The sequence below is a fragment of the Antennarius striatus genome, chromosome 15 (assembly GCF_040054535.1).
Source record: "Antennarius striatus isolate MH-2024 chromosome 15, ASM4005453v1, whole genome shotgun sequence".
Classification (NCBI taxonomy): Eukaryota; Metazoa; Chordata; class Actinopteri; order Lophiiformes; family Antennariidae; genus Antennarius; species Antennarius striatus.
Genome location: NC_090790.1, coordinates 9,452,393 through 9,470,233, shown reverse-complemented (window position 1 = coordinate 9,470,233; position 17,841 = coordinate 9,452,393). Strand labels below are relative to the sequence as shown.

At 36.8% G+C, this 17,841-nt stretch overlaps 1 protein-coding gene across 1 annotated transcript in view; it reads left to right on the top strand.

Annotated features, from left to right (window-relative positions):
* The window catches only part of si:dkey-112m2.1 (transmembrane protein 132C), a 138,253-nt gene that overhangs the window by 103,055 nt on the left and 17,357 nt on the right, over positions 1–17,841 (top strand). The window contains exons 5-6 of the mRNA XM_068335102.1: positions 1,832–2,021; positions 17,261–17,404. Coding sequence (XP_068191203.1) covers positions 1,832–2,021; positions 17,261–17,404 — 334 coding nt within the window. The remainder of the gene's footprint in view (positions 1–1,831; positions 2,022–17,260; positions 17,405–17,841) is intronic.

The following is a 17,841-nucleotide window of genomic DNA, read 5'->3' as shown; positions in this document are numbered from 1 at the left end:
GACCTTGACCTAGTTTTCTCAAGGTCATCATCTCATTTTCATCCCCTTTGCTGCCCAAGTAATGTTTTTTTTTGTTTTTGTTTCATTTTTCTATCTGCAACGGTTGCAAAGATATTTGGTGGACTGAGGGTCGGACAACGGACGGACAAACTAACGGACGAATACACTTTATAATTATTTATATAGTTTAAATATTAAAACTTCATTATATGTAAGTTTGTTCCTATGTCTCATACAAAAGGTGCTGAAATATAGAACAAAAGATCATGTTGCATTTGTTGCTTGAATACATTTTGCATCTCATAAAATTTGTTGACAATAATTACATGTAATTCTTACCACTTTTACCCTTTACTGGAAAATATGGGCCTGGTGTTCAGAAAGACATTAAGTAAACAGAAAGGGAACCCTTTACCATCGCCTTCCTGCCCATACCAGAACTGCTATCCAAGCTGTTTTCATCCACACTGATTTTCAGTTTCCAAAACTCCTTTTTGCACTTTTCTACCAGAGTGAATCCTTAAATCGACACTTTGAAGTGAGGCTAGCGTCTGAAGTGGGTACACATGAGGGGGATTTGGGGGAGCATTAAATGCAGGCTTTGGCCAAAATATGTTCAAGGAAAACCTTGGATCTTACCCCCCCTATACACAAATACACACACACACACACACACACACACACACACACACACACACACACACACACACACACACACACACACACACACACACAGACACACACACACACACACACACACACACTCACCTCCTCCTCTTTAATTTGGACTTTCTCCAGCATTGCTTTAATTGCGAGACAAACAACAAACACTCTGCTTGTAATAGAAATTAAAAGACCATACATTAAAAGCTCTTTGTTCCATAGCCTTAGATACGTACTTCTATTGAATCTTTAAGTGTTTCCTATGTTCTTGTAGGGTGGCCAATTCCAGAGACCCAAATAAGAATTTTATATTACAAGATGATGTACATCTGTGTGTGGTTGATGTGTTACATCAGGTTTTAGATGTGACAAAGCTTGATCAAACTTAGGGACTCAGCAAACCAAACAAGTTAGCTGGATTTTATTTTGCATTCATTGTTTTTTCTGCTTTGTTTGCATTTCCATCAGCTGTGAGAAAATTATTTGCTTGGCCTTGGCAATCTCTGAAACAGAAGCTCCATATTGCATAGAGGAAAAATAAATTGCTTTTTTGTGCCAACACCATAGTTCTATGTGGATGTGAGAATTTCAATACTGGCGTGATTAGTTTCACAACAGGTTGTGAGATGAGAGATACTTGTATTTTAGGTAAATATAGTATACATCTGCATGTCATGTCACACAACATCAAATGTTTTTAATTTTGGCTTCTTTGCATTTTGATCTGCAGCTAATTCTCATCACTCTTATATTCAGTTCGGCAACATCAAGCTGACCTTATAATGGATAAAAAGACCCAATTTCCACTCTGCTTTCCCTCTTTCTCCATCTTTCCACCATCTTCAACCTGTTCTTCCTTTTTTTTCCCCTTTCTTTTTATTTTTCCTTATTTTCTGGCTGGCTCGCTTTGACTCACTTTATTCTGCTCCCTTCCCTTCAAACATTTTCCCACTGTCAGTGTGCTGACATTATTCACCCTTTTTCTCCTGTCGTCCTTCCTTTACCTAATCTATTTTTCCACTACTCCCATCTGACTCACATTATTTCTATCTTGTTATCCTTTCTATTCCAACCTATCTTTCTTTGCCTCTCCTTTCTTCCCCATTTCTTGCCCTCCACTTTTATCTAAATCGACTACTGACACACATCTTGCTGTCTCACCTTGCAGAGTGGAGGCGATGGGATACCAACGGGTGCTGCAGGTGGACCTGGAGGTGAATGGGCTGATGGTTGTTCAGGGCAGACGAGAGGTGACATGGCAAGTGGAATATCCTCTCACACGCACCTTGACTGGTGAGGTGCTGACTCTGATCCGTTTGGCACCGCAGGACCAAGGTGGTATCGTACCACTCGCCATGGTGAGGAGTGAGTTGTTGTGTATGGAGATATTTGTGCATTAATTGTCTTTGAGTCACATAGCAGCATTTGATCATTCAAACTGTCAATCTGACCTAAATAATTCGATTTCTCTTCGAGACATAAATGATGACAGCAAGGCTCCTCCAGAGCAATGATGAAGATTTCAGATTGTTAATTGTGTCAAATATTAATAAAATATTCAATAACAAAATGATACTTAAGTGAAATAATTTTGTGAATTTATGTGAGTGTGCTAAACCCACCCAAAACATGTAAGTAGTACCAAGGTAGAAGGTGTGTAATGATAATACATGCTGCTACGGTTCAGCTGTTTATTTTTGTAGTTGGTTGGAATGGAATAAATAACTGTTTAATGCTGCAGTATAATTATTCGTTTTCTTCAAAATTCCTGTTGATTCTCAAGTTTGAAAAAAAATTACCCAAAGTCCAAAAATGGCAAATGAACATCTTTGTCCAATCACTTATCTACACCTCTAATTTTTTATGTAAATACACCAAAATTATTTAAAGCATGAGGAAATCCTCAGGAACTGCAAGCTGGAAACATTTTGATTTTAGCATGAAATTATTTGAGGTCTGGTTTGCAGAGCAGGGTTTTTAGACAAAAAAAAAAAGTAATATAATATAATATAATTAGTGCTGTCAGGCAATTAAAAAAATAATCTAATTAATTACATGATTTTTAATTAATGAATGTAATAAATCACATTTTAATCTCATACCTGCTAAAGGCCCCCAAATAAAGAATTTGAATTCTAGGACATTACAAAATTGTAGTGCATGACTAATCAATAGAATGCACCAAGAAGAGAAGATTTGAAATCCACATTTTTATAGGTTAAGTGTGCTTTATAAATGAAATTCAAAAGAAAAAAGGCCAAGCACATCAGCAAACCAATTTGGCCAGGTGCATTTCTCAAAAATGCAATACGAATATAGTTAAATAAAATTCAGAAATAAAATAAGGCTGAGTCTCAAATAGGCACATAAGCAGACTCTCACTCAAAATGAATACTACAGCTGACTCAATACAGCAATTCAAAATGAATAGTATAACATGCCTCTAAATAAGGCAACATCAATAGCAAGATGCCAACTGGTATTTCTTTTAAAAGGGTAAGCTAGTGTTCAACTCTGTGTCGTTGACATGTTTTGCATTTAAATGATACGTTAGGCTGGAGCTGCTTCGGTGATATGAAAATTCTCTTTTACGAAAGCTACAAATAATAATAATAATAATAATAATAATAATAATAATAATAATAATAATAATAATAATAATAATAATAATAATAATAATAATAATAATAATAATAATAATAATAATAATAATGTTTGGATTCATATAGCGCTTTTCTGGACACTCAAAGACGCTTTACATCGGATCCATTATTCATTCACTCATCATTCATACTTGCTGATGGTAAGCTACGTGTGAAGCCACAGCTGCCCTGGGGCAGACTGACGGAGGCGTCTACAGCGCAGATTGGCAGCGCAGAATCACTGTGTTTTTGATGATAGTCCCGTCTTTGTTCTTTTTATAAATAAACTTTCTGCCCAAAGGTCCGAGTGGGCTTGCCTCGCTCTCCTGTGTCGCGTTAATCTCTGTTGTCAGTCACCCGACTTTTGACTAGTGGAGCAGGTAGGAAATGACGTCACTGCAGCCTATGGGTCACTCAATGGGCCAAATTTAAAATGCTTGTGTGTGTGCGTGCATGTGTGTGTGTGTGTGTGTGTGTGTGTGTGTGTGTGTGTGTGTGTGTGTGTGTGTGTGTGTGTGCGTGCGTGCGTGTGTGTTCACTGTTTGACAGGGAAATGAGGAGTATTCAATTGCTTACAGTCTGAAACCAACTCTCCATATTGTTCTTGTATAGATTGTCATATATGGCATTTATCCATTTAAAAAAGAAATTCATTTTCAATGCAGTAATTATCCAGATTATGATAGCAACTTTAGATGCACCAAGGAGTTTGAGTTGAGAAACGATACATTTCAACAAACAAATACATATGTATGCAGATAATTTTAAAAAAAACCTAATTTAACGTTAAATTGCTGCCATACAAAAGCTGACAGATTGCAAAATCGTATTTTGGTCAATTTGTTCTGCTTCTAAAGCTCACAAACTGTTTACCTGCATGCAACCAAAGCACACTGAAATGTATTGGCTGCAAACAGACTTCTTCCTCTTCCAAAATCTTTGTTCATGCAGATATTTGTTTATGAAGTTTATACTTGAGTAAATATCCTGACTACATTCCATCAGTTCTGAAGCAGGCTAACATGACCCCCCTAACCAGACCAAACGTAATTACTGGGATTTGAAACTGCTTATGATTTGCAAAGTAACAACAGAAGAATAAAAGTCAGAGAAAAAAATGTTTGAATCCATAGTCAAGCATTAACTCTACATGTCCACAATAATTTGTCAAAAAACAGATTAAAAACAGTACTTATGCTCAATTTAAGGCAATCCCTTCATAGATTTACTGTCCTCCTTGAATTGTCCACAAACTGGTCAGCATTATACCGAACCCTCCGCATACTCACTTTCAAATGTTGCGTAAGAATGAACCTTGTGATAAATCGCTTTTTATGGTGACTCATGACAACAGCTGATGGGAATATGCAGGGAAAGAATGCTTTGAGGTGCTTATTGAGGTGCTTGTGGCAGAGGAGGAGGTTAATTCTGTTAATTCTTCCATTTACATTATCCTCTAGCGGCACAAGGACGGCTCACATCCTCACATCCATCATTCAGGATTATGCAGTAATGTCTGTGTGGTATTTATATTCAGAGCAATCACATAGTCTGTTTCACTTCTTGAAAAAAAAATTCATCACAACATAAAGAGGTACACTAGCCCCTTTGATCATTAGACATTTGAACATACAGTATGTGATCTTTATACACTATTCATTCGTCCTTAGGTTTCAGTCTATTTCTGAGTTGTCACTGCCTTCACTCACAGTGACACACAATTTATATGTGTACGTGATGAAGCTTCATTCAGTTCAGCTCAGTGCTGTCATTTTAGACACAGGCACTATTAGCTTTGTTCTCTATAATTATATAACATATGGTATTAGCAAAGTGAAAATGTGTGATACATCATCGTATGATCCAACATCACTTTTATCACTTTATATGCGTCACAAACTGACTGCCTCCATACATGTTCCTACACATTTTTATCAGAGATTATATTATCAGAGATTATGTAGAGATGTACAGATTGTCTGACAGGTTTAATTTATGCAGCGCAACTTTCAAACCCTTCAACCTTTGCGATGACATGGGTTGACATTGAAACCAGCCAATTTGAGGCATGCAAATCTGCAATGGTCTGAAAATAATCCAGTCCACAAGATGTGTTGCTTCCAAAGAAAGGACTCTTTACCAAAGCTCACAGTTATGAAACTGTCAGCTTTTCAGTTTTTTTTTTGGTAGGGGGGTGATATTATTATTCGATATAATTTGCTGCTGCAACGTTGCTTAGGTGGAAACAAAAGATGTGTGTACCCAGTGTGTGGTTGAGTGAATGTAAGACAGAGATTGACAGCGAATGAGAGCGGAGCAAAGGAAAAGGTTAGCAGCGTTGTCAAGCTGTCAGTTTAGCAGCAGTCATTTATCATGCAGACGCAGCTGTTCAAATAAAGTAACGAGATTAAATTCTCTTTCCTCCATCCAAAATTAAGTTAAACAATTTTGACCGCAAGGAGCTGATTGACTGATGATGATGTGCCTCAACTTCAGGAACCAGCCACATGAAACTTGACATGCCTAGTCTGAGGTCAGTTCAGTCAAAGTCGAGCCGAGCACCTCTTCACGCCGGTGCAACTTTTCCCAATCGCTGTGATAATTATATATGTTGTTTCACGGTGAGTCGTTGCTTGGCCTTTTTTAATTGTCAGTAATCTGGTTAATACAGAGTTTCCACTTTGAGAATTTAATTGAATTGAGTTCATATAATTGGATTTAATCCAATCATGGATTTCAGATTGCTTAGAGCTATGTAATGTTGGTTTTCCAAAATAAAAGCAAAAAACATTTAGCATGTAGCAAGGAGTATATGGATAGAGGAATAAAAGACTTGTTTTAATTTTTGTCATCGATGTAGGTCTCTCAAAAAAAAAAAATCAAATGCCTTGGAGCACCCTATAAAATTTCATTGAAGCAATTTGGTGAGGCAGCACTTCACTGCTGATTTATCGTTTCTAGCTGGCAGTGTAGTCCTCAGACTCCTACGAAATTTCTAAACTTTCTTAACTCTCAGCATTTCTTTCCAGCTTCATGTCATAAATGAAAACAATTAAATCGATACTGACTCCAAGCTATTTTGAACATGATGGTCAGCAATACCTTGAAACAGAAGCACCAACAATTAGAATGTCATGAGACAAAATAACGTGGAAAAAGCAGAACTTGCCTGGATAAAACCATTTAAATAAAGACGTTAAAATTGTCAGAACCCATATTGAAGTTTCTTACAGCACTTATGGTTTCATGAATATTGATTCAAACATTAAATCTACAGCTTCATTGTTATAGTCTGGGGCTTTATCTAAAACACTTTAGTATAGTCATAACCAGCAGAATGTTCATCAACATCAGGACCAGCAATAATGAAAAGAAAAGAAAAGAAAAGAAAAGAAAAGAAAAGAAAGGAAAAGATCAGGTAAACATGGTAGAAATTTGGTTTTGCTCAGGTTGTGAACCTGTACTGATGCTTACTCACCAAGTCATATTCACAAATTGAGAAAATGTTAAAAAGGTATTGGATACTGATAAGGGGAAAAAAATCATAAGAGAGTACAGAAATTGATCGAAGTAAAAAGATCAAGTAGAAAATATTCATCTGACTTGAGATTTTGCACACAACATGTGAGTTTTTGGTGTTTTATTTTCAATGAAGCAGATTCAGTTTTACTTTAAATAAACTGAGAGTTAATTCATGGAGAACGCTATTAGAGTTTCCTGTGTTGGTTTAAGGAAGTTTGAATATTACAACAATTAAAAAACAAACCTTCATAAAAAAGAAATCTTGCTCGGACTTTGCTTATTTTTACAAAAAAGTTGTGGTTAAACTCCATTGTTCTCTGAGTGAAGAGACAACTCACAATGAACAAATAGTTTTAATTGCATGTCTGTAAGTAACGTAAATCCTACACTGCAGCAAATAAATTACGTCTTCCAGCAGCAGCCTTTAGTGCAATCTCACAGATACAGCACCACAGAAAATAAAACATTTGTATTGCTGTACATATCTGTGTGGTGAAGTGCACAATACGGTAGCTGTAAATGTGAGTAAATGAATAAATGTTGTTTATATCTTCATTGTGCACTACATAGATGACATTTACAGTGTAGCTCATATCAAAATGTTATAGAAATTAATCTTTGAAGTCACCTACATGTATGGATGGCGGGAGGGACGGAAGGACAGACAGACAGGCAGGCAGACAGACAGACAGACAGATAGATGAATAGAAACTTTATTAATCCCAGAGGAATTTGCACATATCCATTGCTCAGACATACATAATAAATAAATACTGGATTAACACCAGGAGAGAAAAAAAGAACACTGACAACACAGGACAGGACATACCACAAAACATACACTAAACTAACAGACATACACAACAGTAACACAACATATACTAAACTGACATACAACATTTATTCATAATATTGACAATATCTGTGCAAAAATAATTAGTTGCCATGTGCTTAGTTTTCATCTTAGCATTTTCACAAAGCTATGTGTTATTCATTGGCTTAACTGCACATCTAACAGTGAATACAACAGATCATTTAGAAAAAAAGTTTGATCATACTGGATGCTTGCTGACTTCCGTCTCTGCCTTTGCATGGGAACTTGAAGGTGCACATCGATCACTTTTGACACTCGACGGCACATATGTTCAGAACAGCAGACAGCTCTGTTCAGTAATGCTCTGATCTAAGTCTGATAGCTTGTGGCCTACACTCCTACACAGAAACAAACATATTAAACGTTCGTACAGGCTGCCAAAAATGAAATACATGACTTCTTGATGTCTCTGACAACGGTGAAAACTTTTGATTGACTAACAACTTTAGTTTGGGCAAGTATTGACAGCATGAAATGGGAATATCCAAATGTCAGGTATGAATGTGAACTGTTTCAGCCTTGGAACGGATCCACTAAATGTGAAATATACTGTGAAACATAATTAATAGGCATGTCATGTACAGTCAACGCTGGTGCATGGAAGTAAAAATATAGATTTCATTTAAATAGTTTGTCTTTAATTCTCCATTATTTGTGTAATATTTTGAAACAGCTGACACAAAGCAGCTTTACATGTATCAAGTACAATAGTATTTTGATATATGATATGATCAAATGTTATACATTGTGCAGTAGGTTGTGTGGCTGGCAGTATTATGAGCCTACTGAAGTCAAAGGTTGAATGCTAGCTCATTGTCACAAAGACAGATGTTTGTGTGTGTACTGTATGTCCATCTCTAATATGATCTTTCTGATTCAGTTTCTGCAATAAGAATCAGTTAGAAAAAAAAAACTGCATCCAGGAACCAACAAGATGGACTGGCAGACAGCAAACAGGAGTCATCCACAAGATTAAAAGGCAATACATGCAAAAAAAAACCATGCCAACTGTGTGTGTGAGTTAACTTTAATGGCTCCTCCAAAGATTTTTTTGATCTTCCCCCTGCTGCGCTGTGCCTTCCAGTTTTGCTCATTAGAAGAGAGTCAGTGTGGTTTTCGTAGCACGCACAGCACAATCCGAATTCTATTATTAGCATTTTATAAGTGATCTCTGAAACTCCGCCCAATTTAAGCTCAATGACATTAGCTTTGTTTGCACAGTCCTGCATAGCATAATAATCAGGGTCATTTGTGGAGAGCTAAATGTTAGCAAATTTTTCTCCTTTTTTTTGTTTTTTTGTAATGGGTGATTGCTTTTGTCTGGAATGGTTAAGGTCTAGCCAAATGCAACTTTCTCCACACTGACTCAAAACAAGCATCTTACAAGCAGAGACAGGAAGACAAATATGCTAGGTCCTCTGCAGGAATGGAAGAGAGATAAGTCAAAGAAAAAGTGGTTCTCGCATCTGTGATTTACATCCAGCACTATCGCAGCATCAGGACAAGGCGGTGGCTTTCAAGCAAGCTGCCATCAGTCACACTGTCAGGAACTGTATTTGGAAGTGGTCTGACAGAGCACTAATAGGCTGGCCAACAAAGCTGTCCACAACCATGCCAAGTGTCCTCGAGGCAGCATTAGCCATCTGCATGCAGCCATAATGCCCCTTATAGCTTAATTAAGTCTTCGTCTGTATATATGGGCCTTTTGTTTACGAAGCTATATTTCTTCTGTGCATTTTTACAATGTTAATTCTCCCTGTCGATCTCCCTTCTGCTGGATTTAACTTCATGCACCAGTGGCCAGACATAAAATCCTGACTAATACTTTATATGTACAAAGACGGAAAAAAATATCTATTTATAGAGTTCTCTTTATGCCTGAGTCTGACTCATGAACCTCAATCATTGTAGAAATGGGATTAAGTTGAATTATGAACCAAGATCAAAATTCAGTCCCTCATAGTAGTTGAATATCAGAACTTTACTAAGAAGCTTTTACTTTGTTTGGTGAAAGGACATTTTTAATGGTGTTGGGAAATTTAATAAAATATATTGTGCATTATAAGTTTTTCAGTCTTTCACAAAAAATGTGAAAATGGTTCAAAAGATTTTGGTACATCATTTGAATGAACAATAAAAGTGACAGTGTCCTTGTCTGTTGGTACTAATCAATAAAGTAAATCATAAAAGCGGTTTCTCTTGTTTGGACTAAAATCCTGTTAATATTCTCAGATGCAGCAGCTGATTGAAAGTGAGACTATAAATCCCCATTTAGTGATTTATAGGTTGTTGTTTTTTGTTTGTATGTTTGTTTTTTTCCTACATTTAAGAAAGCATAGTTACATTAATTAAAATTTATTTATTTCCACTATTTATCACACATGGATGAATATAAAATGAACACTGGTGATATTGGAATGATTTGGGAGCCATTCTTTCACTCACCTTTTCTGTAATTCTATTTTTTGTCATGACCAGCTCTTGCTGCTCCACTTACTAACTTTGTCTTTGAACCAAAATGATCATCTTAAATAAGTTATATAGCTTTATAGAGCCTATGGGAATAGAGCTGGGTAATAATTCCCTACAAGTGACTTCCTTAAAATTAAACATAATCATTTCATCCTTGTTATTATAAAAATATCGATTACAGCGACTTTAATGTGTGCCAGAAGATGAAAAATGTCTACTCATCCATTCTATTTTGCCAAGGGATTGCATTAATGCTTATATTACTAAAGTGTGTCAGAGAATCATCCTGATGTAAGGCATATTTAATGTAAAGAAAAAGATATGATGATTATAAAGCATCGGGTATTGTCAGCATTTTCCTCCCGTACCCCCAGACTGTGTACATATATAATATACATGTTATGTGGGAAACCTGAGCTTGATGTATTGAACCTGGACTGCATACATTAGAAATGAGAGGCTTGTCTTATGCCTTGCAATAGCTGTCAATTTAAATAATGCTCATTTGCTACACTGCGTTTTTTCTGTGGCCGGGGGAGGAGTGTCATCTTGTCAGGAAGAGGCAAAGGCAACAACACACTGCACACATGTCCTCTGTAGTGAACACACATGGATACAAAGATCATTTCATTGCTAACACAACACCTTATCATCTCTCTCTCTCTCTCAGGAACCTTTAATGTACTTGTGTCAGTCAGGCTTTCCTTTGAAGCCAAGGCGGGACACCCTGTAATTTGTCGTTTGCTTGTTTGTTTGTTTTATACTGGCTTATTTTCCCCAATGCCGTCAATCTGGCTTGATTTTTTTTTCCAGCATGCTTGGGCCACGGTCCAGGACAGTGCAGCTCTACTGGCTTATCCTAATCAAATTTCCTCCAGATACAAAAGAGGGCCCCTCAGAATCAGGACAGGCGTTATCAGGGAAAGCCAAGTCACCGCAGCTGACTTTTGCAATTCTTCACCCAATGATAAAACTAAATATACGACATTCACTACTACTAGATGTTACACAAGTACACTAGCTCTTTAGACCAAAACTAATGTGCACGTCATTCATCCGTTAAAGTCTTATGGCTGTTTTACATTTCCTATTCCTTGCTGAAAATATTTTTAGATCCATATTCTGAACCATTTAAATATAAACTGAGAACTTTTTGGATGAGATACCTACAAATTTACATTTTATTTCAAATAGACACTATCCAAAATGAAGAACAGTAAAATAAGGCAGTGCTTATGTTCATAAAATGTATTGAACCTATAGAGGTTTTTTTAAAAAACTACTGGGGGTAAAAGTACTGATTGTTTTACACATTTTTTTTCAATGCTAAAATAATAGCTTTCACACAAGAAACAAAAAATAAGAAATTAAATAATGCCCCTGAAATATTAGCTAATACTGCAATCTTAACTACTATGCTAAATGTGCTAACTAGGGAGAGAAAGAAGCATTAATTGTTTAGCTTTATGGAAAATATTTCTGATTCAACACACATGCTCTTTCTCTTTGACTACGCCACTGGAGTTCAGCACAGACGTGTTTAGAACAAAAAAAAAATCCTGAATCCAAATTTCTCACAAATTTGGTAATTAAAAATTTTCAACAGCTGCACCTGAAATGGCTGACATCTTCCCCACTTCTGAACTAAAAGAAAGTCATTTTCTCTCCTGAGTTTCTCACCACGTCTCTCCGGCATCTCTCTGGCGTCTCTCTGACTTTAGCATTGTAGTGCAGAATATCTTGGCTCCTGTACCTTTTTCCCTGAGCTATAATGATAAAAAGATTGCATTCTATGAACACCACTTTCCTCTGCTATTGTATCATTATTTCTCAAGAAAAAAAAGAAAAAAAGCAACACAAAATATGCTGATTCTTCCTGCCCTTGCTTTCATTTCTTCCTATAGGTTTGGATGTTGGGGGGGCGGGGGGGAGACTGTGTAGATGCTTGAGGGAATAGTGTTTTTTATTGATAATTGATAAGAGCTGAATAGCTGAGAGTGCTGCAGTTGAAATATAAATTGTTCTTAGAAGTGCTGTAGGCCAACACTGTAAAGCAACTGTGAGCTTGCTGTCAGCTTCAACCTGTCAGTTAAAAGTTGTACTGTGGTGCTTCACTAAATAGATGTATCTGTTTAGTCAATAAATAATAAAGTGTTGGCCGGCGTTAAGCAGTGCTGAGGTCCCTAAGCTAAACTAAACTTATGCCAGGTGTCGCCTCCCCTCTCATCTCTTTCTTTTGGTATCAATGGTTATTATCCATCTAAGCTTACAGCACAGCTTCTCTGGTACAGGATGTACTTCTGCAGAGTACACCTGAAGAACATAACAGTAATGTATGGTGGTGCAGTGGATGGCACTGTTCTGTCAGCAAGGGCATAATGACGGTGATGCACCAGTCAACCTTTCGCTCATTCTTTCCCACAGACCACACGCAAGGTGAACCGACAGGTTAACTGGTTGCTTTCACATTTCAGGTCATTTTATTTGGTACAGTCCAGGTACAAAATTCATTATAAGTTGACCTTGACGAAACCTTTGTGCAACCTGATATTGAACTAACTCACAAGGTTTGTAACTAACTAGTTTTTGAATTATTATTTAACTCAAATATTGTATTTATATTTATGTTATTATTTATTATTTATGTTTATTGTTTATGTTTACACTTTTTGTGTTTACACTGTATTTTATTTTATTTTATTTTTTCACTTTTACACCGATCCTGCTTTATGTGCTTTCAATTGCCCCTTGGGGACTAATAACGTTTTTTTTTTAATTGAATTGAATTGAATTGAATTGAATTGAATTGAATTGAATTGAATTGAATTGAATTGAATTGAACTGAATTGAATTGAATAATGTAACCCTTTTCATCAGTAGAGAATATTCTGTCCAAAGATTTATTCGAAATAGATTTCAGTTATATTACTTTTTCCACCATTCTGGCTGTAGAGGATAGAGGAAATTGAGGACCCATGAACAACCGGAATTTCAACTATGTTTGAATGTTTAGGGGTTTCAGCCAATCAAGTCAACTTCAACCCGTCACATGCTAACAGCAGTGACAGAGAGACATTGAAACCCCAGAGGGTGAACTGTCATATAAATAGTAATGCTTTACCTCTATAGTGGTTTTTTGTTCATGTTGTGTGTATAGGCAATCAGACCAACATGCTTTGCATTGACTTGACTGTCTGAAGCCGATGATTGATAGATAGCACTTTTTATTTACCATCTCTGAAAGACATAAATGTTTATTAGTAGTCCAGAATATCATTACCAGAGATGAGATACATGATGTGATGCATACACTTGACTGTATGTCACACTCAGCTATTATCATGATTGCGAAACCTTTCAATAGATAAACGGATGGATCTTTATTTTTTTTCCTTCATGCTAAATTAGCACAGCCACCCTCATACAGCAGTGCAGAGAATGGACAAGAGAGTCAGACCTCTTTAGAGAAGATCTCATCCAGTTTTAATTCACTGCAGATTTCTGTTGGCACATTCAGTTTAGTACACGAGGACCAACTGAACTGAACCAAACACAGGAGGTGTAGCTATTCTACCATTTTCAGATGTTATACAGATAAGACTGGTATCTTAAAATTGCCACTGGATTTAAAATACAACCAGTTACTTCACGTGAAAAGAAAAGTGTCAAGAATCATTACAAAGCAAATAATGGCTAAACATAATCAGCTTTGAAATGACGAAACACTGTTTTGTCTTGTAATTTTTGTATTTTTTATGTCACGTGCCTTTCACCTCTAAGGATACTTTTCAGCCCATTCTAGTTTTAAAGAAGAAAGAAAATTCTTTTCAGACATCCTCCATGTCACCAAATCTCAGAAACTCACCATATTGCCCACTCTTATACCTTTGATTCCCTGATGTTAGCGTCCTTGAGCTTGCTGACATTCACTACAATAAAAGTAACTATTCTCTAAATGCAGCTTTTGCAGGTTGTCTCCTACCTTATACACATCATTCATCTATAGTCATATCAGCACTCACACACTCCACCCTTGTGCCACAGCTGCACAGACGCATAATGGCCTTTTATCGATTCGTCCCTCTCTTGTTGTCTTTCTTCTCTTTTCTTGCTCTCTTCTTTCACCGCAATGAGAAGCTGTAAAGATAAGGAGAGAGTCATGCTTCAGCTTCTTTTTTTTTTCCTGAGCAGTGCAGCGAGGATGTGAGTGTGAAAGTAAGTGTGTGTGTGTGTGTGTGTGTGTGTGTGTGTGTGTGTGTGTGTGTGTGTGTGTGTGTGTGTGTGTGTGTGTGTGTGTGTGTGTGTGTGTGTGTTTGTCATTTGTAACATGTACATGATGGGCTGATAATATAAGGTAATTTAGAGACATGAGTGTTTACTTGCCGTTATGTACAAATACACCCCATGAAGAGGTCATATTTCAGCCCCTCTTAACACCATGAGGATATTAACCAGGCAGTAATCAGTAGGAGGTGGTTGCAATCACGGAAATAATTTACTGTAGTTTGTGCCTTGTGCATCACTCTGGCTGCCTTGTTAAATTTCACTTAGGTCTATTTAAGAGACCACTACTTTACTGCCATGTATTATTTTTAAGCTCTCTTAATATTCACTTCTTTGGGGCACAAACAGGACCTATAATATTCAAAAGTATATCTCTTTTACAGTGTGGTTTCACTCATCAAGTAAAAACTCTACATGTCATTACAGCGCATGGGGCACTTTTTTGTCACGAGGCTTACGTTCTGTATTATTTTAACACATAAAACATACAGGTACATATTTTCAAGATGTCATCTTGAAAGTAATGCTTTGTCAGCCTGATTGTTTACACTGATCAGCTGTGCAGAGTATCACTAATGAAATCATTTTCACCAGAACATCATCATAAATCACTTATCCCTCTTTTTGACTCCCATGAACAGATTTTCCATCCCTTGGGGAAAGAAAAACAACTTTACTGATAGTGTGTGAAAGATTTGTAGTAAACCATGACAGTTTTTCACACGTTTAGAATTTGCGAACATGTAAACAAAGCTAGGGATCAACTGCATTTCACCAAAGGGAATAAAAAATAATACTGCAAAAATCTCAGTGAGGAGCTGAGGTTTACAAAATACAACAAGCCAGTCTTTTGAAAATGACTACTGAATAAATCTTTTGAAAATGCCCCCATTTCATTATTATCTTTCACAGACTGCACAACACAAAAACAATGTTGGACTGCCCTTCTTTGGTTTGTGCTGGAGATTCTGAGTTTAACATTCTTGAAACGGTACTGACGCCTCCCTTGATCTTTTTCTGCAGTAGTTATTTTAAAACATTATGTCACCAGCTCCTGCCCTGGCATGCATACTACTGTACAATGTATTCAAAAGTTTTTTGCGTTTCTGAATGAGATTACAGAACTTTTTAGAAAAGCAAAGTAAACTCTGATTTCTGTAATTTTGTCATAATGGTTTTGTGAGAGTTAAATACATTAAGAATCAAGTACATTAAATCACTAACACAAAGGGAGCATTCAAATAGTAAACTGTCTTTTTGTTTTCATTTGTGTTTTTATGAGTTTTACTGTTACGGTCAGTTTTATGTGTTAATTTCACCATCAGTGCATAGAGACAAAATAGAAATACCCATTCTTCAAACTGAATGTATAACCTTGGACTTTTAATGTGATTAAATAATTTGCTGAGTTTCAAATTTTTTATTTTTTCTCTAAATAAGAGTGAATGTTAAGAAGTAAAGTAAACCAAGGGACCAGGTTTGATCAACAAACAGCTGAGGATCAGTTTTTCTTTGCCTTTCAAAGCCTTAGTCCATTTTGTAGCCCTTTATTGAGCCTCAGCTGCATTGAGCAGGATCCATATCTTCAGTACGAACAGACAGACCTCATGGATTACCAGCCATTGACTTCATTATCGTTTATCTGCTCCTCTACTGCATATGGCCTCAATTGTGTGATGAGATGTCTTTTAAACTTCCAAAGTTCAACGTGAAGTGTTGTCTCCGTATTTTTTCCACTTGAGAGGAGTTTCTGAGAATATACGTAAAAGACAGTGTTTTTTTTCTGGGAAGCACACTTTAAAGCGGAATTCTACAATTAACTTCCTTTTAATTTCTTATCTCTACTGGAGATTAGCAACTCAATGCTGTATTAAGTTTAACTGGCAGAGACATTTCATCTTAACACTCATTACACTCATTACACTATTTAATTTAAAGAAATAACACAGCAACAGTGGGTCTTATCCAATGGACTAATCTCACCCTAAGAAACAAAAGAGCATCATGCGTAACACATGTAGGACGCAGGAAGAGGGTGACTGTGGGAGCTGCAGCAGTAATTTGTGTTTGCACCAAGGTATCGGAAGCATAATGGTTTCATGAAGACTGTAAATCTAATAAATACAATTAGATGTTATAGTCAGCTGGTGGGGTAGCGTGAATGAAACAACTGATGAACTCAGCAGTATTTTATTTAAAGTCACTTAAAATACAAACTAGAGTGATTTAAAATTATATAAATTGGTCCAATTTATATAAGTTGCAGGGATGTAGTTAACATATGTTTAACATGTAGTTAACATATGTTGCAGGGATGTAGTCAACATGTGTAGGCACTGTTAATAAGGTCACTGTCAAATGGATACCTTGATCCTAGGCTCAGTTCCAGCCAAGGACCTGGGATGCTTTTGTTTAGAGGTTGCATGTTCTTCCTGTGTTTGCATGTGTTCCCTCCAGGTCCTCTATCTTCGTCCCACTACTAAAAACACGCCGTGCAGGTGAACTGGTTACTCTAAATTGCCTGTAGACATTAATGTAAATGTTAGGTCCCTTTGTAGCCCTGCAATGACCTGGTGACTTGTCCAGGATGTTCAAAAGTCATCTTAAGCTCCTAACCTGAGTTGCCATGCCAGTTGTCAGCCAGTTGGCTGTCACAAGCATAATTTATTAATTTAAAGGACAGCTTCATTAGTCCTTCTCTACCAGAGAAGTGGACTGACTCTTCATGTATCTTGATTACAGTTGTTGCAGGAATAATGTATTTTTAGAACTAATCCTGATATGTATTTGAATTCCTTTGCAGGAAAGTGAGATCCTCAACACAGCTGTCCTCACTGGTCGGACAGTGGCTGTCCCTGTAAAGGTGGTCACCGTAGGAACAGACGGCACCGTGTCTGATGTAACGGAGTCAGTGGAGTGCAGGTCAACAGACGAACAGGTTATAAAGGTATGAGGGCATTTGTTTTCATTGCTATTGGCTTTGTGTTGGTACACAGGAGGTACATCAGAATAAATCAAATGTAACTACGGTGTCGAAACTGTGTAGGCAGGAAAGAATGGCCTAAAACAAAATGTATCTGTTATTAAATGTTATGGCAGACATGGAGAGCCCTCCTGGGGTCCCCACTGATTCCACAGAACTATAAATAAGTAAAGATATCTCCAAAAATAAGCAGTGGGCTGGAGAGATGCTGCCTTAATGCTGCTTCACTGTGTTTCTGTCTTTCAATACAAACGGGAACTTTATTGCTGTACAAGGCCATAAGGTCATTCTTTTTTTTTTGTCCAGTTAAGTAAAGGTTCCCTGGTTTCCTCCCATACCCACTCATATTCATATCAATATGACCATAGACAGGAATATGAGTGTGATTGTTTCATCATATA